This window comes from Stenella coeruleoalba, assembly GCF_951394435.1.
Source record: "Stenella coeruleoalba genome assembly, chromosome: 5".
Lineage (NCBI taxonomy): Eukaryota > Metazoa > Chordata > Mammalia > Artiodactyla > Delphinidae > Stenella > Stenella coeruleoalba.
The window spans coordinates 9,335,601-9,363,269 of record NC_137150.1 but is presented as its reverse complement, the minus strand read 5'-3'; the positions used below and the strand labels follow the sequence as shown (position 1 = coordinate 9,363,269).

Below are 27,669 nucleotides of genomic sequence, written 5' to 3'. Positions count from 1 at the left end.
CCGCGGAGGGGCTGGGCCCGTGAGCCATGGCCGCTGAGCCTGCGCGTCGGGAGCCTGTGCTCCACAACGGCAGAGGCCGCAACAGTGAGAGGCCGCAACAGTGAGAGGCCCGCGTACCGAAAAAAAAAAAAAAAAAAGGTACCATGTGAAATTAAATTGTAAAAATAATTAGGGTCAGCTAAGATGATTTACCACTGAATACACAGAATCTAGAAAATCAGAGTTAAATAGACAAAATTATTTTAAAATAATCTAAAATGATTTATATTCCATCCTATGCCATTTATACAATGCCAAGATGCTGTCTGAAATTTAAGCAATATTTTGAGTTTCCCAGAGAAACTCAAAATAACTGGTCTGAGTTTTCTCTAAATTGACTCTTAAAACAACAGATTTTAACATGAATTTGTGGCTACATAAACACAGCCTAACTCTTTCAAAAATGAAGTTATTTTTATACTGGTAATTATAACATTATACTTTTAAAAGCTTTACACTGACTCAAAAAACCATACAGACTTCCAATGAACTTTTGCAGAATATCATAATTTGATCAATCAAGATATTTAAACCATAGGGTAAAAAAGGGAAAAATTTTAAATGCTCACCTTCAATTTATTACATAGGTCACTGTTATACCATCTAATAAGATAATTAAAAACATGCAAGCAGCTGGTACTACAGCTAAACAGATTAATGTAATAGTCTGTAGTCATATGTGCTGGCAAGGGGCTCGCCTCTTTGGAGAGGAGAAGGTCAGCTGCCCTTGGGAAGAGGAGGGGGGATGGGGAGAGAACGCTCCTACCATGTGGCCCTGCTGCAGTCACTAAGTTAAACATCTACTGCAAACTGTTCATCGGCAAACTACTTCTCTGCTCTCATACCCTCAGTCTGAAAGGGTCTCAGTTTTAATGGTGAAATAAGAAACAGAGAAAGCTCATTTAATCTAACAGAAGACATTAACACTAGTCTTTAAAAAGCACAAGGTATACTGCATAAACCAGTAATATCTTCTCAATTCTTCTAATCTTCCCATTTTACCACATCACCTGCAAATTAGTTGGGAGAAAAACAATTAAATTTTAACACAAACTTCCAAAACAAGATCTAGCTATTACCCAGGCACCATATAATCATCATACTGGTGCCTTAGGAGTTAAATGCAGCTGTACTCTATCTGAATCAAAGATGCAAACCACAAGAGACACAAATCCAAAGTGAAACCTCCTAGCCTCTGAAAAACAAATCTATGAGCCTTAGGCACATAAAGCTATAGATACGGTCCATTGATTGTAAATTTCAAACTTTGTCAAAATTCCAAAAATCCACCTCTGCATTTATACTCAATAAAACATCTTCTTCTTATCTCTACTATGTGTACAAATGTGTTATACAAAGGCAACCTGGAATATACAGCAGAGACAGAGTATCAAGCCTCAGGTTAAGCTTGTTCTTAGCCTCCTTTCTGCTAAAAAACAAAAGTTACTTTCCTGTAAGACATTTTGTTTTTAAATCTTCCTTTTGGTGTCTCTACATTAGCGCACGGTAAAAATATTCTACAATACCAGAAGATTAACAATGATGACAATGATGAGGATGACATGGACTGGAAGATAAAAGCAGCTAATATTTATTCAGCATCTGCCACACAACATTAGCCCATTAACTCCTTGTAACAAATGTGTTTTATTATCCCCACATTCAAGGTGAGGAAACTGAACCGAAGACTTGTCCAAAGTCTCCATTTGGAGTCAGGATACGAACCAACTCGCTATGTTTAGATATTATTAATAAACAAAAAACAAAACAACAACAACAAAAAAAGAGACTGTGCCCTCTTATAACTGACCATCTAAGACCACAATAATATAAACAAATAATGGAAAGAATATAGACTTAGGTGACCAATTCAAGACTGAATTGGAAAGTTAATAAAACCTTGGCACATGCTATAAAAGGGTACACACGTGGAAGGTTAAGTGAACAATAAGGCAGCAAAGTTGCCAGTTCACATGAGGTAAGCACAAAGAATTAATAATATTAATGCATGGCTTTGCATTTAGATTTTCAAAAGGCTTTATCTTATACAGTCCTATCTCGATCTTTAAAACAGTTGTGGGAAGGAAGCAGGTCAGACATTATAATGTCCATTCTGTAGATAAAAAATTAGAGCTAATCATTATCCCAAGGCACAGCATATATAGCTTGAGTATCCTAGTACTAGGTTGACAGCCAGAATTATCTGCGAAGAAAGGTCAGGATTTCTGAGGTGGTTTAAAACACAAAGGTAGACTTGTTAGGCTAAAGATATTTGACGGTTGGAACATTCACATTTTTCTAATAACCTATTTCTACTTGCTTTAAAAGAGCTCCGATAGTAATGGAAAAATAATTTTCATTTTCAAAAGTAAATTTTATTGACAATTCTGTTGCCATTTTAGCGTGATTCTGCAACAATTCCTAGGTTTTATCAGTTAACCTGATATGAAAATATACCCTAGAGCTGTGCTTCTATGAATTCTGCATTTAACCCAAGTGTCAAATTCACAAGTAAGCTCATTATATTGTAAGAGCTATTGCCTATTCAGTAGCAAAATATTCATTTCACACCTTAAATACTATACTACTATTTAATAACAGCACTGGCCTGCCAACTATTAAAAGCTCATTTTTATACACTGTACTACCTGAGCTTTTTATCTTGCCTTTTTACTTACAACCATAAATTAATATCCTAACATTACAACACTGACAGGCATTGATTAAAACTATATTAGTTAACAACATTAGTATTTACTGTGCAAAGTTGCATTAGAGTTTATTTTCAAAGTACAATTATCATTCAATAATACTAAGATACTTTAATCTTCAAACTACTCAAGAACAAAATAAACTACCAGATAACACTGTGCCTTCATATTAACACATTTCTCTTAACTTGCTGTCCATTAGTTACTATAATTAGCTAACTACAAATGCAGGTATGAAGTATAATTCACCAATGAAGTTGATATATACATATGGGTTTTCCTGCCTTTGAAATACATCTTTATTTTCCTTTTGTCTTGGATTTTTTTAAACTGTATTTATATCTAATACTGATATTCCCACCATGGATTTCACACATGTTATCATCTTAGCATTCCTCAGTTACATGACAAACATGAATATTTATTTAAATATCTTTTATAGAGAGTTCCCTGGTGGTCTAGTGGTCAGGATTCTGCACTTTCACTGCTGTGGCCCAGGTTCAATCCCTGGTTGGGGAACTGAAATCCTGTAAGCTGTGCAGCATGGCCATAAATAAATATATTTTTTATTCATCTTTTTTTTTTTTTTTGGTGTGATCAACGTGTTCAGATAGAGGATTCTACCTATTATTTAATATGTCAAATTCCAAACTTTATATTACACTTCAGCACTAAAAGAAGGTTCTGGAGAACTCCAACATTTATAAGGTGGGATGGGTACAGAGAAAATAGAATGACAACACGTGAGCTTTTACTGCTGTTATAATATGCTTCAAGAACACCATGGGAACATAAGCCTTCTGTAGTATCTGTGACACTTGAATGACTGATTATTTATAAAGACCCCAACTGGTATAAAATAAAGATGTCAAGCATCTCAATTACCACCTCATTTCTGGAATTCATAAACAAACTGTAAAAACTTTCACAATTACCACACTTTTATTAAGTGCTTCCTGAATATAAGGCCCTACTCTAGATGTTAACAGCTTGCCTGGGATCTGAAGAAACAAATGACACATTTCCAGCTAGGTATACAGAATATGTGTTCAAGAAAAAGATAAAGATTCTCAGCATAAATTCCATACTTATTATAGAAAAGAAGGAATTATAGCTTAATATTCTAATGAGTTTCCAAGTGTACAGTGGTTCTTGCATATATTTTATAGCATCAACACACAAGTATTGGAACTTATTAACCATAAGGGCAATGTACTCCAATTAAAGTACTTCTTCAAGAATCTGCATTGCTACCTATAATGCCAAAATGTATTATTACTCGATCTCTACTTTTTATTCCCCAAAAGAGAACAACCTAGTTCTTAACATCACTTTGGTTCAGTATATGAATTTTCAAATATTACTGGAAATACATTAATCTTTCTTCTTCCTAGGTTTCCCTGTTAAGAAGATACAAAATATATAAACATTTACTCAAGCAAATTCAAGTTATAAAGAGAATAGTAACAAATAACTAGATAAGATGCATGTTTCCTTAATTGCTGTATCCGTTTTAAAAATTGTTAATTGAGATGTAACTGCCCTGTTTGCTGAAGAGCCAAACGGGATGTTAACAAACAGCACTTAATGTAACCACGGATTATATTTTATACTCTCTGAGATGCTCACAAGCAGTACACTCTGTATTAGCAGGAAACTTAAACAAAGGAAGCCTTTAGTACTATAAGAGATATACTGAAAAAACTAAAACAAAAATGCATTATATTGAAGCTTAATACTACATACGCATTTCATTCTAACCATCCTACTCTAGGATGATGACAGATATCTACAATAAGTCCATCTACTCAAGAACTAAGAATGTTACATTTTCAATTACTCAATAAGTCTGCAGGACAATTGCATACCACAAATACTCTTCACATTTGTCAGATTTTTTAGAACCCTGTAAGATTAGATATCTTGTAATATTATATATCTACGTATTCATCACCTACCTATAGGAATTAAAAGTTCCATCAGAGTCTAAAGTAGAACTTGTTCTTCTTCCATTTTGATTTGAATCTCCTGGAAAAAAAAATTAAAAATACTGAGATTATGAAACTTGAGTATTCCAGTTGAAGAGCTACTGTGTGACAGCTCCACGCAGTTACTGAGTCAAAACAACAAATATCGCCTTATCCCTCCCCCAAATATCTTTTGTAATCAGAGTCCTTTAAACAAAAAATTCATTTTGATGTTAAAATATAGACTAACACCACCACTCCTAACTTGGATAGGAATACTACAGAAGTAATTGCAAACAGGAACAAATGAAGTATAATGCAGCCATCTTCTGCTTATGATTCACAGACAAAACCAAAATTTATACACCATTTAATCACAAACTAATGCTTATAAACAAAGGGCAACTTTTTATTAGTGTCCTGTCCATTGGCAGAGTCAAAAGAGAGCAGGCAGACAGCAGACATGGAATACCCTCCCCCGGCCCACCTCACCCCCTGGCCCCCCAGTCCTCCACTCTCTAGGAATCTGGCCTGCAGAGAGGGAGAACAGAAAGCTGGGAGGTGGTGATCAGGAATGCATTCTATAAAGACGCAGACCTACTAGAGAATGGACTTGAGGACACGGGGAGGGGGAAGGGTATGCTGGGATGAAGTGAGAGAGTGGCATGGACATATATACACTACCAACTGTAAAATAGATAGCTAGGGGGAAGCAGCCACATAGCACAGGGAGATCAGCTCGGTGCTTTGTGACCACCTAGAGGGGTGGGATAGGGAGGGTGGGAGGGAGATGCAAGAGGGAAGAGATATGGGGACATATGTATATGTATAATTGATTCACTCTGTTATACAGCAGAAACTAACACACCATTGTAAAGCAGTTATACTCCAATAAAAATGTTAAAAAAAAAAAAAAGAATGCATTCTAAGGAGCTTTTAATACATCTTAATAGTCTTCCCCAAACTTTATGTTTTAACTGTGGGCAAAAGTCCAGCAGTTTAAAAAAATAAAAAAACAACAACATCAAAAGGTATTTCTGCCTCATGTAGTAATATCAAACTTTTAGGGAAAAAAACCAATTCCTCTCAAGCATATTCATAAAATCAGATTAGAACAAATTCATACCTATCAGTTTAGAGATCATAGAATAAGAATAAATTTGCTAAAGAAGTTTAAACAAATGCTTGCCAATGCCATAATATAATATATATTCTTACTCAAAGAAAATTAATTTTAGCTTAAAATTTAAAATATATACTTAAAAGTATAGTTTTTAGGAAACCATAGATACTACTATTAAATATATCATTTATTCTTAGAAACAAATTAAATAGACCAGAATCTGATTACATTTTATACTCCTAATTCCTATAATGCAACTTTCAAACATCAGGTTATATTCACTTTTAATATATTTAAAGCTTAATAATTTAAATGATTTATTCAATTGTTATTTATACTTTCACTCCACTTTGAACATTCTAAAGTACCACGGGAGATCATCACAGTGGTCCTGGTTAAGTCAAATACTAATTACAGACCTTTCAGTTTAGAGGCAAGATTATTTTAAATTACTGAATATAGCACTTAAGGTACCATACATATATGATTATGTTGCTCATTAATGGTTATTGAAAGCAAAAGTGTAATTTTAATGATAGCTACCTATTTTTCTTTGCACATTTTATAGCTGACTGACTAGTCAAAAATGTTGGTTCTCTTCAAAATCTTTGCAGCTGCATCCAAAGTGTTTAGAAGAATGAGAATTGGTCTGAGCTCACTTACTGAACTTTTAAGTCTACTCTTTTTTTCAAAATACACTTTCCGGTTTTTGGGGTTTCTTTTCATTAAACAGAAACACTGAAATGGATTACAGCATTTGAAAATGTTGCCAAATTTTATAGAAGAAAATAATCCAAAACACTTAAATGTTTAAGATCAATCTAGTTGAGTATACTCTGTTAATTCTTTGTAAACATGGGTACCGTAAGATGACTCATGCAACATACTTCATTTGCTTTTTAAAAAAATTAATGGTATTATCATAAATAAACTAAAAAGATTTAAGGAAAATTAGTCTCTCCCTGTCTTGCTAAATGAAAATTTCCTACAACACATGTTATTTAACAGCTTGCAGACATTTCCTGTAAAACGTTCCACAATCAGCACAGAATAAGTACTACATCATACATTTAAAATATAAGCTTTCTTTGTCTTTAAAACTAAAGATTATGATTACTTAAATACATAAAATCTCACCAATGGAATATTTCTTGTCCTCTGCTTATATTTATCATAATAAATATAAAATACTTCAAAGAATTAAGAGATTTTCAGTTTTTTAAACACCAAAGTTTTGTCATCAAAATACATCACAAAAGTTTTCTTCATTTTATACCTGTATGGAAACGAATATATCACATTAAATGTAACCCTCAAAGGATTGTAATAAGGAAAAACAGCAGCTTTTCTTTCTCTAAAACATACCAAATAAGGAGTACAGTTGTTTCTCACAACAATATTAGAGAAAAGATTTCAGAGTTTGCTATATGAGGAAAAGGCTATAAAGTTTTGAAGTGGGAAAAACTGCTTTGTTCCTTCAGTCCTCTAGATGAAATTAATTATAGCAAATGTTTATGAAAACATCTGTTCCTTACAGTTATAAATTCTTAATTTTAGTATGGACGATTCCAGACTCTTACTTTGGAAGGTAACTGTCTGACAATTGAAAGGTTTACCAAGGAACAGACAGAATTTGTAATTCTGGAAAATGGTATATACAGTGTGCTATATCCGGTAGAGATTTTCATTTGTGTGAAACACTTGGAGGGGCTTAAAACTGGTAAACAGGAGAGATCAAAGACAAACAGAAAGGCTCATTTTTCATTTAAGCTGTTATACAACAAAAACATATCTGTATCACAAGAAAAGACCAACTAAGAATTAAAAACAAATGCTACTTTATTATCAACCTAATTTGGAGGTAAATATAACAAAGTATTAATTTTATCAGGATTTTAGTAAGTCTAATGCCAATACAGCCATGGGAAAGTATATGTAGTGTTCCTCAAAAATAACGACAGAGGGTGCAAGAGAGTTTAATATGATGTTTTTAGTTGCTGTTCTGATTCTTGAATTAAGTTGTCAGGTTATAACTGTAACAAGGATACATAGGTTGTTTTTAGACTTTCCCTCTCTCTCTCTCCCAAACACACAAACACACGCGCGCACACACACACACACACACACACACACGCAAAAATACATTTTTAAAGTAATCTCACACAAAGGTCTTTAAAAACCAAACAGCACAAATACTTAAATATGTTAACAGAGTTCCTTTCATTTGCTTGAAAAGTAATTTAACAATAGAGTAAATTTTAAAAATACAATTGTGACTTTAAAGGTATTCCAATATTTAATGTAAACTAAGCCAGTAAAATAAAATGGATGTGTTTACTGAGTAAATCTTAAATAAATACATAAATTATATACAATATATAACGTACGAATTTTGTATGTCGCTATATGCATGTGTAATTGTACAACATATATATTTGTAGGAATGGTTCATCAATTATCTGTGACCATTACAGTTTGAAATTTACATAACACATTCATTTCTCATTAATTGGTAAGTAACTTTGTGAAATGAGTTCATAACATTCAGAATTAAAATAAGTTGGCTGATTTGAAAAGAATATGCTCATAGTTACATTGTTTTTAATGAGAATACAAACAACATAGTATTTTCCATTAGTAATCCCTAACATATATGTATCTAACTTATTAAAATAATAATATGTATAATGGTGACTTAAATAGGATAAATTAAATTTGGACTCCTTTTTTAGCTCTTACTGTAGTCATGCTTAGCTAAGAGCATTTACAGTATCTATCTGTGCACTGCTGAAACCATGCTGAACAAAGTTTACAGATTTCCAGAGTGCTTTTTATGCACAAATATCTGCTTTATAAGGGGGGGATGAAGATTTTAAACGAGGCTAGGTTAAAAACAACCAGAATAATGCTGTAAGTAAGCACACCTACTCAACTGTGCCTTCTTCAGTTTACATGTAAAAAAAAAATCAAGCTTTAGAGGATCACATGGTACTAAGTATGAATTCTGAAAAATATTACATAAGTTTTAAAAAGGCTGATCTCTGAATTGTTAGAGAAATGTCATCATGTATGTGTGATGAATTATTAATAGTAAGGGGAAAATATTTGGTTCAAACTTAAGTTGAAAGCAAACTTATGGATAGCCACATTTTAGTTGTGATAGGATAATATGGCATAAATGAATAGTGTAAACACCTAAAACCTTGTGTGTCTTTTAAATGAATGAGGATTACTACTGAAATGTTTTAGTTAAATCTGAAATCCCATTCAAAGTGAATGATTCAAAAAAAATCTATAAATTACGTATATTCATTGCATTGACTCAGTTAAGGCAAAGCATAATAACTCAGCATCATCAATGAAATCAGTAGCTGCAAAGGATATTATCTCATTTCAGGAATAAGGTAAACAACAGGCTCTGTAGGCTAACTATTTATGCTAAAAATCTAGGACCACTCATTAGGTTTAAGAGCCAGTGCTCAAGTAAATACAGGAAATTTGTTTATTCAATAATTTTCCATTTTCTCTATCACTGTTAATTTATCTACATTCTAATGATTTAATGGCCATATTTAGTTTTCTACATAATATTTTCAAATTATTAACTTACATAATGAAGCTCAGATGTAAAACAAATACATAGGAACTATTTTAAATAAATAACATGATTTCAAGTGCACAATTTTAATTTAAGAAGATAATACTTCTGTTATTCTTGTTAAATATTGAACAGAATTCTTTTTAAAAAGAAAGCAGAATGACATCAGCAGAGTGGCAGAAGATACAACTCCAAGTTCTCATCCTCCCACAGAAACGTCGAAAAACTAGAACTGTCGGAACCAACTTTGTAATGACTCTGGAAAATAGTCAAAGATTTACAAGAACCAAGTGAACAATGAGCCAAGAAAATGGCAACTGGAAAGCTCTGTGGGGTTTTTACTTGCCTGTTCTACCATCTCCCTAGATCAGCAGCAGTCTTGAAGAAGTAAGCTAGTTCCCAGTGTAAGTAAGAAGTAAGCTAGTTCCCAGGAGAATAGTACCTGGTTCTGGAGGGAGCAGAGAAGACCATATTTTCAAAGTATTGTGTAAATCAATTCTAACTTGTTAGGAGCTACCTGAAGAACTGACATAAGATGTTCATCTCTTTTGCATCTAAATAAAAAAAAGGAAAAAAAAAAAGGTGGGCTTTGCTCTTGTACCCACTGCAAGTCAAATTAAGAGCCAGCAGATGCCTGGGGCAAAAGAATACAATCAAAACATAAAATAGACCACCTAAGGCCTGGGAGAAAAAGCTAGCGAGAGTTTCTTTGAGAAATTAGTACATTCAAAAGCACCTGGGTATGCAGGGGAATGTAGAACACTATGCACATACCCAGGGCAAGATGCATGATGATACAGAAACTGAGAAGACCGTTAAGTTTCCACCTGAAGCTGACCACTAGGAAGAATGCAAGCCTGGCTAAATGATGAAGGACTGCTGCAGCAGAGATAATCTGAAAAGATAAGGAGAGGTTCAGGGTTTTGTTGCTCTTCTTAGCTCCTGGCATTCAGAAAATCTCTGTTAAAATCCTAGCTGAACACAACCTAAGAAATAAAGACTTCAATGACTATGTATGTCAAACAATAAGTCTTTGCAAAAATAAAAAATATTTCAGGAGAATAACTAAACAAATGGACTGAAATGGTCTTCAAGAATATAGAAAATAACAAACCCAGGAGAAGGGGAGAATCTGATTTCTGGAGTAACCAATATAATATTTAAATATCAAGTTGTCAAAAACAACAAAATCATGAAGCATACAAAGAAACAGGAAGCATGGCTCATCAAAGGAATGAAAATAAGTTGACAGAAACTATCCCTCAGAAATAACTGGAATTACTAGACAAAGATTTTGAAACTGTCTTAAGGATGTTCAAAGAGCAAAAGGAAAACATAGACCAAAAAAGGAAAGAAATCATGTAGAGAATAAATCAACAAAATGACATTAATAGAGAGGTAGAAATAATAAAAGGAAATAGAATTTCTGGAGCTGAAAAATACAATAACTGAATTGAAAAATTCACTAGAGGGGCTCAACCACAGGTGTGAGCAGGCAAAACACAAAAATAACAAAGTTGAACATATGACAATTGAAATTATGGAGTCTGAGGAGCAAAAATAGGAAAAAAGTGAAGAAAAGTGAGCATACCCTAAGAAACCTGTATGACACCATCACGCACAGCAACATATGCATTATGAGAGTCTGAGAAATAGAAGAAAGAGGCAGAAAGAATATTTGAAGAAATAATGGCCAAAAACTTCCCAAATTTGATGAAAGACAAATATCTACAAATCCAAGAAGTTCAATTAACTCTAGGTAGGATTAACTCAGAGACTCACACCAAGACACATTATAAGCAAACTGTTCTAAGACAAAAACAAAGAGAGAATCCTGAAAGATACAACAGAAAAGTACTTTGTCACAACAGAGAATCCTCAGTAAGATTAACAGATGATTTCTCATCAGAAAACATGCAGGCCAAAAGAGTGGGATGATATGTATATATAGATATATATCTATCTATATCTATATATAAAGTGCTTTAAAAAAAGGCTATCAACCAAGAATTTTATATCTAGCAAAATACTCCTTTGAAAATGAGTGGGAAGTTAAGACATTCCTAGAAACACAAAAGCTGAAACTAGACATACCATAAAAGAAAAGCTGGGCTTCCCTGGTGGCGCAGTGGTTGAGAGTCCGCCTGCTGATGCAGGGGACACGGGTTCGTGCCCCGGTCCGGGAGGATACCACATGCTGCGGGGCAGCTGGGCCCGTGAGCCATGGCCGCTGGGCCTGTGCGTCCGGAGCCTGTGCTCCGCGGCGGGAGGGGCCACAGCAGTGAGAGGGCCGCGTACCGCCAAAAAAAAAAAAAAAAAGAAAAGCTAATGGCAGTCTTTCAGATTGAAAGGAAAGAATACCACACAGTAACTCAAAGCCGTGGGAAGAAATAAAGATCTCTGGTAAAGGTGAATATGTGAGCAAACAAAAAGCCAGCACTGTTGTATTTAAGGTTTGTGATGCCACCCTTTGCTTCCTACAGGATATAAAAACAAATGGATAAAAATAATTATAAGTTAATACAACTGAGCAACAATGTATAAAAATGTAATTTATGGGCTTCCCTGGTGGCGCAGTGGTTAAGAATCTGCCTGCCAATGTAGTAGACACAGGTTCTAGCCCTGGTCTGGGAAGATCCTACATGCCACGGAGCAACTAAGCCTGTGAGCCACAACTACTGAGCCTGCATGCCACAATTAATGAAGCTGAACTTCTCAGCTGGTTTTCACTTGGATTATACGGAAAGTTAAAAAAAAATGTAATTTATGACACATTAAAAGGGAAAAAGAGCAGTATAGGAGCACATATTTTGTATGCTCTAAAGTTAAGTTTGGTTATCGACTTGAAGTAGATTGTTAAAAATTTAGGATTTAAATTTTATCATTTAATCCCTATGATAACCACAAAGAAGAGATCTAAAATTTACACAACAGGAATGAGAAGGGAACCAAAATGGTCACTACAGAACAAAAATAGAAAAATGCAACCAAACACAAGAAAAAGCAGTAATGGAGGAAATGAGGAGAAATAAGGTATAAAACATACAGAAAACAACAGCATCATGGCAGAAGTAAGTTCTTTCTTATCAGTAGTTAACTTAAATGTAAATTGATTAAAGTTTCAATCAAAAGGCAGAGATCAGGGCTTCCCTGGTGGCGCAGTGGTTGAGAGTCCGCCTGCCGATGCAGGGGATGCGGGTTCGTGCCCCGGTCCGGGAAGATCCCACATGCCACGGAGTGGCTGGGCCCGTGAGCCATGGCCGCTAAGCCTGCGCGTCCGGAGCCTGTGCTCCGCAACGGGAGAGGCCACAACAGTGAGAGGCCCGTGTACCGCAAAAAAAAAAAAAAAAAGGGCAGAGATTAGCAAAAATGGATTAAAAAAAAAATCATGATGCAACTGTATGTTGTCTACAAGAGACTCATTTAAGAACCAAAGTAAAAGTATGGAAAAGAAAATAAGCAAAAAAAGAGATACTTGGCTATAACAATATTAGACAAAATAGACTTTAAGTCAAAAACTGCTACAACAAAGAAGGACATTATATATTGATAAAAGGGTCAAACCATGAAGAAGATATAACAACTACAAACATATGCACCAAACAATAGAACATGAAAATATATGAAGCAAACATTGACAGAATTGAAGGGAGGAACAGACAGTTCTACAATGAAAATTGACAGAACGTCTAGAAAGAAGATCAGTAAGGAAAGAAAGGACTCAAGATTGTAAACCAAGTAGACCTAACAAACATAAAACACTAGCCAACAACAGAATATACAATCTTCTCAAGTGCACATGGAACACTGTCCAGGACACACCATATGTTAAGCCATAAAACAAGTCTCAATATATTTAAAAAGACTGAAATCATACAAAGTATCTTTTCTGACTACAAAGGAACAAAGCTAGAAGTCAATTACTGAAGGAAAACGGGAAAATTCTCAAGTATAGTAAATGCAAATATGTGTGTCTATAGATGGAAAGACAGAAAAACAGGTAAGTATGTAGGTAGGGTCTGTATGAACACACAGTGGTTGTAAATTTTAAGAAAAAAAATGCTGATGATGATCTTTGATTAAACTTTAAAGTAATTTCCAGGAAAGAAAATGCTTAATGAATTGGTAAAATTAAACTGCCCTGTTCAATTTAATGAAATTATAAAGTAGAGGTATTACAGCCTCATGATTAAAAGCTAAGGCTCAGGCAAGATAGACCTGAGTACATGCTCCAACATTTACTTTCCCTCTGACTTAACTGTTCAATATTTCAGTTTCCTCATCTGTAAAATGAAGATAACAGTTTCTATCACGAAGTGTGGTTGTGAAGATTAGATAAGTGCAAATAAAGAGCTTAGTATAGCATGTAGCATAATGTAAATTCCTTGATAAATGTTAGCTATTAATTTATGAATGTTTTAATCAGTGAATGTATTTAAAATACTGTACCCAGTAAAGGAATAAAAGTAGAAGTCTATTGGTGCTATGTAAAGAGAATAAACTTATTCATAATTTAAATAACTGAAAATTGTAACTCTTCTTAGCAATTAAAAAGCATTATTTCTACATTGCTTTTATTTTTTTGGCCCACACTGCGTGGCTTGTGTGAGTTTAGTTCCCCAACCAGGGATCAAACAGGGGCCCTTGGCAGTGAGAGCATGGAGTCCTAACCACTGGACCGCCAGGGACTTCCCTAAAAAGCACTATTTCTGATAAAATTTATAATTAACAAAAGTTTATTCCATGAATTATACAACTCTGTACAAGATTTGTGGTAACTTTACTATCCTTCCTGATGATGATATCAAACATTGAATATGATATAAAGAAAGCGAGTGGAAAAATAGTAAACTTAAATAAAATCAGAGCCTTGAAATATAAAGCTATCTAATCCATGAGCTGAATATATATGTTTCTTGGTATTGATAAAATGCAGATAAAGAACTAAAACTACAGTCAATCTAGTAATAAACTAAAACTATCACATATAGGATAGTATACAATATTACACACGCATCAGAATAAAACAAGTTTTAAGAAGAATTCATTAAGGATTCTGAGACTGAATGGAAACAAGGTCTAATTCCAAAAATAATCACAAATATAACTACCCAACTTAAGTTAATGTGTAATAACACACAAATGCAAATATTTCTATTTATTTTCATTGTCATTACTGGACATATTGTTGTCTCTCCAGGCATTCCATAGACTTAAAGCTGCTTGATGTCTCAGAAAAAAAACAAAGTAGACCAGGAATCAATCAAGTAAAGAGAATTCCAATGCAAAATTAACCTCTCTGGGTCCTACCATCCACATCTACAACAGAGAAGGGCAGGACCAGATCAGACCAAGTTCATGAACATGCTGATCATCCAAATCACCTGGGGACAGGTATTTAGGGGGTGTGTGTGTGCGTGTGCACGCATGTGGTGTGTTTGTGGGAGAGAAAGAGATTGAAAAAAAGGATGAGATTGAGACAACCGTGGGTGTGGTCCAGGATCCTCTACTTTTAAAGGGCTTCCTAGATTATTGTGATGATCCAAAAGTCTTTCCTAGTACGAAACGATAAACTTCTACTGTGATAAAAGTTGACAGTCTCTTGTAGAAGGCAATTTAATTTGCCCCAAACAGGGAGAGTGCCTCATGTATCATCACTTACCACGAGCTATCAATGAGGCACAAGATTTGGTCACATCTTCCAGCAGTAGTAGAGGACTGTTTTGAGCTATGCCAATTCTGCACATTACCCTATATGATCAGTTGCATGTACTGATTATTGGGGGAGGGTGCACAATGGAGCTGCCCAGCAGAACACTGCTATTGGCCTGTGTGGTCCTCCTGTAGACCACCTGGGCTTCAAAAGCACCTTCCTACAAAAGAGTTACATAAGGCCAATGCTATAATTTTGACAATTACAAATAAGTAGATAAACAGCAAAATAGATTTTAAAAAGAGCTTCCTTAGAAGTAAATGTTTTGACAAAGAATATCTGAAAATATTACTCCAAGTTTAAAACTTGGAGAAAGAGTATCAAGGCCAAAGACGATTATTATATAGGTTGCCCTTTGCTACAATTTTTCTTAACAAAAATACAAATAATGACTTGGTTTAAATTTTGACTGACATTTTTAGATTTTCTACTAGTCTTACACAAGTTTCAATGAAATACCCCCCATCCACAAAAACAACAACCACCAAACAAAAACACACAGTAGCTTTTCAAAGATAATCTAACTGAGACCTAGGGAATTCTAAACCTGACATCAAATTACATGTTCAGTGCCTAAATAACGTAACAGAAGTCATATACATATTATCTGCTAGATAAAAGACTACATCTGCTATTGAAATCCTATTTCATCTTCTATAAATCTTTCAAATAATAACTATAAAACATGTATATTAATTATTCTTTTCTTCAGTGTATAAAAAAAGGAAGTATCTTTTTCTACAAAACAGATTCCTTTGAGCAATTCTCATTTTCACTACTGATTATAATCAACGCTAGAACCTTTAAGGTTGTTTGACATCAAGGGGACATAAAATGTAAAGACACCATTAACCTCAAGTACTTAACTTTGGATAGTTAACATCAGATATCCCCCTTTTTGGTATAAAAAACTAAAGTGGGACTATTTGAAGGATATAAATTATCATCCATGAACTAGGGTAAATCACTCTATTAATGTCTTTTAAATGACAGCTAACTGAACAAGGTCTTATATCAAAGATCTACTTAAAAAGCATAAAGGGGGTTTTAACTATAAAGTCCCAAAGCTCAGATGAAGAAACAAGGGTAAATATTCTCAAACCTATCTTTAGTTTTAAAAACAATTTACTAAACTAAATTACCTTAAATATAATAATCTAAAATTCTCAAAATATCAAAAATTTTTAAGTGTTTATACCATTTCCTTCAAATAAAAAATTTTGAAAAATATTTTAAGTGATCTATAAAAATGTTTTATTTCATAAACTATTTTTGTGTTGATATTAAAGAACTATACTAAAATACAATTTTTAAAGAAAAATTCTAAATATACAAACTGATTTCTATTTATCATTTTATGATAAAGTCTAATTATTTATTAGTGGAGATGATTTTTTAAACCTAATAATAACTAGTTTTAAAATGGTGACACCTTTAAATTTGCTAGTAAATGTGTAACATACTAAATTCAACTATCCTTGTAGAGTATTAAAAATATCATTCAAAGTAGTTATTTATTGATCACTTTATCTAAACTAACAAATAGTTACCTAGACAAATGGTAAATGGGCCTAATTAATAAATGCATTTATGTACTAATTCAAACTTCTAGTCATGCACCTGGATCACATGATAGCTTTTCTGCTTTTAAAAATTCTTTCAACAATCACCAGTTAAGCACCTCCTATGTTTTAGTACTAGTGATACAGTGTAAAACAAAGGTCAAAACCCATCCCTGACATCCTGGAATTTGTTGAAAGTTCAGCAGAGGAGGACAGTCAAATCAATGTACAATGACAACTTTCAAAACTGTTACAGAATAAAGTCACACAGCCTACTGTAAAATAACATATGAGAGAGGAGGGGGTCCCTGGCCCAAAGGAGCATAGAGAGCACCCCACCTGGGATCCGCATGTGCCAAGAGTATTTAAAGGTCACGCTAAGAACTTTGGTCCAGATGAACAGGAAGTCAGTGAAAGAAGGGTTTAAGCAGAAGTAGAACATGATGAAGGCTTTTAAAAGATCACTTGAACTAGGGAGGAAGCAATTAGAGTGCAGGTGTAGGGGGAAGAGTGGATGGAGGGAGACTAAGAAGCCTGCATACTCCAAGGTGAAAAATGATGACAGAACAGTCATATTGATGATACTGTTTTCATATGATCTTAGGTACAGTAATTTACCATTTTTAAAACTCATTGCTATTATTTGCTGAGAGGCTACTATGTGCCAGACACTGTTCTTGGACATGGAAGTACCATAGTGAACAAAACAGAACCAAGTGTGTGTGTGGGTGCAGGGGGAAAAAAACAAGAAAATAAATTTTATAACAAATAAATTCAGATAATCATAAAAGCTTAAAAACAAAATACAACAGATTAATGTGACATCCAGTGACTGGGAGAGGGTGTTCTCTGCAGGGAGAGGTAATATCCAACGAGATTCTAGTTATAAGGAAAAAATTAGCCATGCAAGGGATGTACAGCAGAAGCTGGCTTTTAGAAAAGATAAAGAAAAAGAAAAAGGCCATGGTGGCTGGAAGGCTAGGAGTAGAGTAGCATGAGATGAGGTCTGTGCGACAAGGAGGGGCCAGAGAACTTGGGGTTTTATAGGAAGGAAGTCTAGATTTTACACGTATAATGAGAAGTCATCATAAAGTTTCAAAATGATGAAAAAGATTATCTACTTCAGGTTTGGAAATCATTATTTTAGCTGCTATGTGAAGATTAGATTGAACAGGGAGGGGCAAGACGGAGGCTAAGAGATCAGTTGGGATCTGGATCATAGGATAACCTGATAATACAAAGAGACAACTGTATACTTAATTCTAAGATAGTCTAAATGAGGATTTGAAAATTGAAATCCTTTAAAATAATTTGAAATTATTTCCATGGTGGAAAAATAAATAATTATGTTCCTAATATTTTATTTCCATATATAACTATCTGAATTTGATTATTAATAAATTTATTTATTTTTATATGCTGCTTTCTATATAGATTAGTAATTAATCTGGTTTCTAAATAAGACTGACATCTGAATCACAAAAAAAAAAAAGAAAGAGAAAAGAAACAGTAAAACAGCACATTATAGATTATTAATGGGATTTCCAGTACCATCCAACAAGGAGGACCACTGTAAGCCTCTCTCTCCCACTGATTACAACTAAAAACTCTGGGCAAAGTACAAAAAGCAACTTCTTGAGGAATCTGAATAGTAAATAATAGCAGACATACTGGATAACAGAGTCAAAGATACAGTGGTGATGAGTGTTCTGTTTGGTTTTTGTTTTTCCTCCTTTTATATCCTAACTTTGAGCTCAAGTCAGGCTGAATCTGAGCACTAAATGCCAGGTATGAAGAGCAAAAACTCCAATCCCATTTTTCTGGGACTGGGAAAAGAATCTTTTCCCTGTTGTTCACTTCCAACCTTGCTACAAGACCAGGACTAATCATAGAACTATACTGCCACCACGGGTGGGTGACAGCAGTGAGGAAGAAAGCTATCTTTCATAATAGGAAACTAGGAAAATGGGGCCTCTGTTGTGTGAACATTGAGCGGGGAATCCCCATTATGTTTTCTTTCTCTTCCTCTTATCAATTTGCCACAAAAGCAGGCCCATTCACGTGGATCCGTATGACAGCACAAGAGGCAAAAGCGCTGATAAAACAAGCCAGAGAATGTACAGTTGGTCTCAAAAAGAAAGCCTTGGACAAGGGGATTCTCTAATTCTGTGTATTTGTGTGAACTGACACAAACCCTGGGTTCACCCCTAAGATGTATATGCTCAAAACGTACTCAAAGAAGCACAGCAAAAGCTGTGAGAACTGACCTATGATATAAACCATCGCCAAAGTCCTGAGAGTCACATACAAGGTGCAGACTCAAAAAGCATAGAAAGGAGTTTGAAAACTGAACTGACACTGGAACTAACACCCACAGAAAGTGAACCAGAATTTGTAGGTTGAACCTAATTGCAATGACTGCCAGTGAAAAGAAAAGGAAAAGAAAGCAAAAAGGAAAGAAAGAAGGAGAGGGGAAAAAAAAGAGAAAGACAGGAAAGGAAAGATTCCTCCAGTGGATTCAATGACATCTAGAGTTTCAAAGCAAAATATTCAAAATGTTCAGGATACAATATAAAATTACTTGATATACCCAAGAATCAGGAAAATCTGGCCAACTCTTAAGGTATAATACAATCAACACACATCAACACTGAGATGACCCAAATGTAGGAATCAACAAAGATTTGAAGAAGCCATTATCATTTTTCTCCAAGAAACAATAGTGCACACTCCTGAAATGAATGGAAAGACAGAACTTCACAGCCTGAAAAAAAAAAAAAACTATTAAAAAAATCAAATTAAACTGTTAAAGCTGTAAAGTACAGTATGCAAAATACAAAAAAAAATATTTCACTAGGTGTGCTCAATAACAACATGGAGTTGACAGAGGAACAAGTCAGTGAACTAGAAGGTAGATCAATGTAAGTTATCAAATCTGAAGAAGTGAAAGATAAAAAAAAAAAATAGGGACTTCCCTGGTGGCACAGTGGTTAAGAATCCACCTGCCAATGCAGGGGACATGGGTTCAATCCCTGGTCAGGGAAGACCCCCACATGCTGTGGAGCAACTAAGCCCGTGCGCCACAACTACTAAGCCTGTGCTCTAGAGCCCGTGAGCCACAACTACTGAGCCCACGAGCCACAACTACTGAGCCCACGTACCGCAACTACTGAAGCCCGCACACTCTAGGGCCTACGTGCCGCAACTACTGAGCCCACGTGCTGCAACTACTGAAGCCTGTGTGCCTAGAGCCCATGTTCCACAAGAGAAGCCACCTCAATGAGAAGCCCATGCACGCGAAGAGTAGCCCCCGCTCGCCACAGCTAGAGAAAGCCTGTGCACAGCAACGAAGACCCAATGCAGCCCAAAAAAAAATTTTTAAATAAATAAAATAAAATGAACAGAACCTCAGGGAACTGTGGGGCAACACAGACTCCTGGTAAATATTTGAAATTCAACCATTTTTAAAAACATTATCAGAATCACATTATATAAATTATCACTATAACTATCTTCTCATTAGTTGTATTCAAATATAATTTCATCACAAAGAATAAATGTAAAGATTATCTAAATAAAAAGTGAGATTATAATAGAATAAGGAAATTAATTTGATCTACTCTAGAATTCACTTATCTTTCATTTCTTGGATATATTTTATTTTTCCATTGTAAAAGAAATACATATATTATACATTAAAAACTTGTACATTTGAAATAAATTATTCAGACAAAACTAACCAAATAAAAAAAAGAAAAAGAAAGCGATTTTGAAAAAAGAAAGAAAAAAAAGAGAAAAGGAAAATCAACCTACAATATAATTACATGGCAAAAATATTTTTCTTTCTTCTATAAAATTGAAAACACACTACATAAACAATTTTGGGTTCTATTATTTCATGTATTTTAAGTATAAGAATATCTGCCATGTTATTTTAAAAGTGTTTTACAACAAAATTTTAAATGAGTGCATAATTCAGCTATTAATTAATGTTCTATAATTTATTTAACCAATATTCTATCAATATTTTCCTATTTAAAATAGTTAGCTGTTCCTATATAACATTATAAGTATCATTGTGCATAAATCTTTCCCTGGCTGCCTTAAGATAAAAAAATAAATTGGCTGATTGAAAGGTATTTTTAAAATTATAAAATTAATAGAAATTGATAAAAATTACAAACATGATTATTATGGAAAACTTTCAAATGCAGAGTCATACAAGGAAGAAAATTAAAAGTCATTCATAATTCTACTGCTGTTAGTATTCTGACATATTTCCTCAATTTTTTAATGAAATTCACTATATATATTCTATAATTTGAATATAATAGTATTTGTTTTAATACTATTTTAAAATGACTTTCAATGGCTGCACAGAATTTTAAACAATAGCTGATCTTTATGGCATAGGCCAAGATAACTATAAACCACTAATAAATAAATATATTCCTACTGCCATTCACCCTAAAGCATCCTATACAGAACTGTCCATGTAAGAAATTTGAAAGTCAATGCCTGAAAGATGAGCATCTTCATTTTGTGAACCTAGATTTAGTTATTAAAGAATACTGATTGTTCCCCCAAATCTATTTTCCCCTTTTTCTTGGGCATATGGCAACCCAGTTACAGAATACATTTCACAGCTTCTTCATTCCTGGATGCAGCCCTGTATGCCCAAGGGATAACGGAAAATTCTACTTCAACTGTTTAAAAATAACCTGATGCCTTCCTTTTCTTCCCATGGACTAGAACATGGGAAAACAATAACCAAGGCTAATTCAAGCCCAAAGAGTAGCTATTACCTAAGAGATGAGAAGATATCAAGTAGTGGTAATGATGTGGAGAAACTACAGCCCTCATACATTGCTGGTAGCAATGTAAAACAATGCAGCCACTTCAGAAAAGAGTATGGCAATTTCATCAAAAGTTAAACATAAATTTAACATATGACCCAGCAATTCTTCTCCTAGGAATCTATCCAAGGGAAATGAATATACATGTCTACATGAAAATCTATGTTCAAATGTTTATAGCAGCATTGTTTGTAATAGCCCCAAACAAGAAATGATATAAATGTCTTTCAACCATTGAATAAACACAAAATGTGGTATATCCATACAATGAAATATTATTCAGCAATAAAAACAGAACAAAGTATTGATATATGCTACAACGTGGTTGGACCCCAAAAACATTAAGTGAAATACGCCAGATACAATCACAGGTAATGACCCTCTTTACTCCTAATAATAATCCTTGTTCTGATGTCTACTTAGTCTAATATTAACAGTTACTTCGGCTTTCTTTTTTTTTTTTTTTTTTGCGGTATGCGGGCCTCTCACTGTTGTGGCCTCTCCCGTTGTGGAGCACAGACTCCGGACACGCAGGCTCAGCAGCCATGGCTCACGGGAGCAGCTGCTCCATGGCATGTGGGATCTTCCCAGACCGGGGCACGAACCCGTGTCCCCTACATCGGCAGGCGGACTCTCAACCACTGCACCACCAGGGAAGCCCCGGCTTTCTTTTGTGTAGTGTTTTCATGGTATAATTTCTGAATCCTTTTATTTTTGACATTTCTATCTGATTTGTATTAGTTTTCTATTATTGTCAGAATTCTAATACAGGTCCTCACTGAGCTAAAATTAACGTGAGAGCAGGGCTGTGTATCTTATTGGAGGCTCTTGGGAAGAATCTGTTTCCTTGCTCATTCAGGTGTTCAGAGAATTCAGTGCCTCAACATATAACCATAAAAACATCTGCAAAATTCTTCCTGCCATGTAAGGTAACACATTCACAGGTTCTGGAGGTTAGGGTATAAAAATATTTGGGAGGGAGGCATTATTCAGCCTGCCACACCATTTTATTTAAAGTATCTTGGGACTTCCCTGGTGGTCCAGTGGCTAAGACTCTGCACTTCCAATGAAGGGGGCCTGGGTTCGATACCTGGTCAGGGAACTAGATCCTGCATGCTGCAACCAAGAGCCTGCATGCTGCAACTAAAAGATCCTGCATGCCTCAACTAAAGATCCTGCGTGCCTCCACTAAGACCTGGTGCAGCTAAATAAATACAAATAAATAAATAAACATTTAAAAAATTAAGTATCTTGTAGATAGCAAATAACTGCTTCTTGTTTTTTAAAATCTTTTCTAACAATCTCTGCCTTTTAACTGCTGTGTTTAGACTGTATATATTAATGTGATTATTGATATGGATGAATTAAAATATAGCACCCAACTACTTGTTTTGTATCTGTTCTTGTTCCATCTATCCTTTATTTCTTTTTTCCTCATTTTCTGCTTTAAGTCGAGGATATTTTATGATTCCATTTGATCTCCTCTAATGAATTATTATTTATGTTTCTGTATTACATTTTTTAACGGATATTCTAGAGCAGGGGTTGACAAACCCATGGCGTGGGCCAGCCAAATGTTTTTGTATATTAAATTTTACTGAAACAGAACCATGCCCATTTGTTTTTGTACTCAGGCTGCTTTCACACTACAGTGGAAGAGTTGAGTAGTTGAGAGAGGTCATAAAGCAAGAAAGCCTTAAATATATATTGTACTGTCCTTTAAGAAAGTGTTTCCTGACCCCTGCTCTAGGCTTACAATACAGTGTATACATATTTAATTAATCATAGCTATCTTCAAACCACTGTATATAGTCATGTGTAAAGTCACAACCTTACAATAGTATATTTCCAATTCTTCCCTCTCATCCTTTGTGCTACTGCTGTCATGTATTTCACTTTTATATACGCTGTAAACACAAAACATATTGCTTCTATTTTTGCTTTAGACACTCATATTTTAGAGCAATAAAAAAGAAAAAATAGTTTTACTTTCACTTATTCCATTTCCAATACTGTTTCTCTTCTTTGTATAGATCTCAGTGTCTTTGTCCTATCTGGTCCTTCTGCCTGACAACCGTCCTTTAGCATTTCTTATAGGGTTGGCTTGCAATAAATTCCAATGGATTTTGCTTATCTGGAAAAGTCTTTATTTCTTCTTCACTTATTTTGAATATTTTTTCATCGGGTATAGAAATTTGGTTTGAGAAGTTTTGCTTTTCCTTTCAGCACATTAAAGATGTTACTCCATGGTCTTCAGCTTGCATGATTTCTGAAGAGAGATTTGCTCTAATTCTTATCTTTTCTTATATCTGTCTGTAATATTTTTATATTAGTTTTCTATTATTGCTATAACAATTTTTTCCATTTGCCTTTCATTATTTGTCTTTTGTTTTTATCAGTTTGAATATGATATGACTATGTTTTGAAATTATTTTTGTTTGTTTTCTGTATTTATTATGCTTTATGTTCTCTTAGCTTCTCGGATCTGCAGTTTAGTGTCTGTCATTAATTTTGGGAAATTATCGACCATTATTTCTTCAAACATTTCTTCTGAACCTCTCTTCTTCTGGGATTCCAGTTACACGTACCATTTGATACTGTCTCATGGTTCTTGGGTGTTTTGTTTGTTTAATTCCTATTTCTATTTATGTTTCAATTTGAATTATTTCTATTGACATTTTCCAGTTTATTGATTCTTCTTTTATCTGTGTCAACTCTACTGATAACCCTTGTCATAGACATTCTCTATCTCTGTTGCTGTTTTATATTTCTAGGCTTTCAATTCAATTTCTTGAGATAATTTTCATCTCTGCTGAAATTAACCATGTGATCTTGCATGTTGACCTACTTTTCCACTATAGCCTTTAACCTATAATTCATAGTTATTTAAATTTCCTTGTGAGACAGTGCCAACATCTGTGTAATAGTTGTATCCGACTGTGATGAGTACTTTGTCTCTTTTTTGAGTGTTGTTTTTTTTTCTTTGGCGGGGGGTCCCCTGCCTTTTCATATTCTTTTTAACTTTTTGCTAAAGTTCTTATGTCCTACTCTTATCAGGTGTACAGTAGTAGAGACTAAGGTAGCTTTTATGCTTAGAAATGAGCACACACTTCCTTCTACTAGAACTTTAGCACAGGGGTTTGGGTTAACCTAATCAGGAGTTGAGCTAGGTTTGAATTTTGTAGTTGCAATGGTTACACTTGGGCACCACAGGCTGCAAATTCCTATACTGATACACCGTGTTAGGGATGGGGGATACAGTTTGCCAGATTTTTTTTTTTCATTCTCACAACTGCTCCATATTCAGTCTTAAATCTTTGTGATCCAGAAAGGTCTGTCTCTTGCAAGTTACTTCGAATTTGACAGCTATTACTCTGGCAGCAAGGAATGAACAATGAGGGAGAGTGTTCTTTGATCTTCTGATTAAGTCTTAGTCTTACATGAGCACTGTGTCCCTAGGTCTCACGTGTATGCCTTCTCAGTGATCCTTCCCCTCACCTGGTATAGTTTTGGTTCCTGTACATATTCCTGCCCTTTCCCTAGGGGCTGAGGTTTATTTTTTTTCCCTGTTCCAAATCCCCAGCTACAAAGGGATTCACCAGCGCCCTAAGGCATTGCAGTTCTCCCAACAGAATATGGTTTTGTTCTTTAAGAGAACAGAAGAAGAAGAGTCCAGATGGAGTATATTGCTCCTCTTGCTATGGCTGCTGTACTACTCCAGTTCTTCACCACACAGGAAATTTTCTTTGTGTGGCTGATGGGGTTCAGGAAGAAAAATCCACACAAGAAAAACAAGCTCTCCTATTTCCATGCCCCCCACCCCCCACCCCCACCCCGGTCTTCACTTTTTCTCACCAGTACGCACTTGACCTCCACAATTCAACAATCATTTTAGCTGAACCCTTTCTATAGGCGTCTGGCTGCGTCATGCCCTGGTTAGTACTTGCACCTTGCCTCCCTCTGCAAGAGAAAGGTGTTTGCCTCTCTCTAGATTCTGGACCAGTTCATTGGCTTGCAACATCAGCACTCAGTGGGTTCAAGAAAAGTAGTGAACCTGATGTCAGTCCAGCTTTTTATTGTTGTAAGTTTGGAAATGATTTTTTCCAGCTTTCTACAACTCTGGTTAGAAAACTGAAATCATCCCAACTATTTCTATTTAATTCTACACATTATGATTTTCAAAGCTTACCATCATAACTTTCCATTAAGTTCACACATTCAGCAAATGTCCACATAAAGCTTACTACATGGCAGGCATTGGGCCAGAAGCCGATGCCTTCATTCTGCCAAAGTTTAAGCAGCTAACTAATGTCTGCCATACCAAATGCCTCACCAAAAGAAGCTGACCCAATTTCCAATCTGAAGGTCAAGGGAAAAGATTTCATGATTGCATTTACGTGTAGTTAGCTTCAAATAGATATTGTAGCTTAATTCAAACAACTTCAAAGACTTTATGTGATGCTGTAGAGAATATATATATGAATAAGATAAAAACATTATCTCTTAACTCTACATTACTTGCTTATAGAGAACAGCTTGAACATTTAAAAAACAATACTGTGAAGCACACTTTATCAATAATCCGCAGTTATACATGCTTAAGGAGACTGTTAAGGCATGGCAAAGTGATTAAGAATCACTATTCATGGGTAACAGACAGATGAATTGAAGGCACAATGCCTTAGAAAAATATGGAGTTTTCCTTGCAAAATTAATCCAATAAGTTTATAGCAAACAGCAGACAATGACAGGATTTTAAAAATCCAGTAGGATATATTTATTATATTATGGGAATATATTACATGGAATTGAGGGCAACCTTCATGGAATGTGGTCTATTCATATTTATACCTGTAGCACTCTGGTGGTAAGTACTCAGTCTTAAATCCTAAAGGCTGAATTTTTCAGTATGTCAGATTTTACTGGAGACAGATACTTCAAGCCAATTCTGTTCATATAAGAAATTAAAATATATAAGCCAATTAATTAATGTGTTTTATATGGAGCAAAAAAAAAAAATCTGTGAGGAGGATCAGGTGTTTGTGAGAATCTAACCACTATAGTCTCTACATGTAAGAAAGAGTACCATGGAAATCAAGGTTTCAGAATGTAAGCTGATAAGGAAAATACCACAGTTTCGTAAAAGGAGATTAGAAGACTAATTTTAATGGCTTCAAAGTTTTCTAACTTGATACATGCAGCCTTCCACATCTCTGGAGATAACTACTGAGAACATTATGATTGTCTAAAACAATTGCTCCTTCTGTACCTAATGCTCAAATGGTTATTACTAATATTTATGACTTTCCATTTCTAGATTAAGTTATTCTCTAGGTATGCTAGTATCATTAATTACATTACAGCCAAGTTTTTGATCTGGTCTCTCAGTCATTTTGCCTCTCTAATATGACCATTTCTACTATGTAATCTACTTTACGTAGATTTTATAGTTTGCCTCTCAAAAGGTAATGTTTTAAAAGTTTTTCAGTTCTCAGTGTATATGCCCCACTATTTCCTTTCACTATATATTCTAAAAAGATAAAAGATGAGAGATTGCTTAAACACCAATGAATATCTAACTCAGAGGGTTATGAAAGTTAAATTAAAAAAAAAGATACTACACAGAAATGTTGGTAATCATACAATAAAAATTAGCTTCAATATAATAGTGGGTCAAAGACATTACTATACTAGCACATGTATGATTCAGTCTTTTGATTAAAAAAGCGCTATAACTTTGAGTTATAAAAAGCTCTGAGAACTGGAAACAGAAATGCAGTCTAGGATAGATTATTCAGACTAATATAGAAGTCTTGGCATGAATAATGAGATAACTGTGGTTGATCCGCAGAACAGTTGGATTATGAACCAGAATATGCAAATCAGGTAACTGTTTATGATAATTATTAAAATGTTAACTTGCAAATAAAGCACAGAAAATAACATTCTATAGTAGGTTGATTCAAGCACAGTACAGGACAAGGCTGTATAATTAGACGTATATGTACTTTATGGTCTGTATTACTCTGAGGCATGTTAATACCAAAGCAATAACGCAAGCACAGTTTAACTTCATTTTCAGTTAGGATAACCGTTCATG

The 27,669-nt window shown here is 34.6% G+C and overlaps 1 protein-coding gene across 7 annotated transcripts in view; it reads right to left on the bottom strand.

The window, feature by feature from the left end:
* The window catches only part of TBC1D5 (TBC1 domain family member 5), a 532,640-nt gene that overhangs the window by 260,690 nt on the left and 244,281 nt on the right, over nucleotides 1-27,669 (bottom strand). For all 7 annotated transcript variants that reach the window (XM_079921169.1, XM_079921174.1, XM_079921170.1 and 4 more), the window contains one exon: nucleotides 4,709-4,778. In XM_079921169.1, the coding sequence (XP_079777295.1) occupies nucleotides 4,709-4,778 (70 nt within the window). The remainder of the gene's footprint in view (nucleotides 1-4,708; nucleotides 4,779-27,669) is intronic.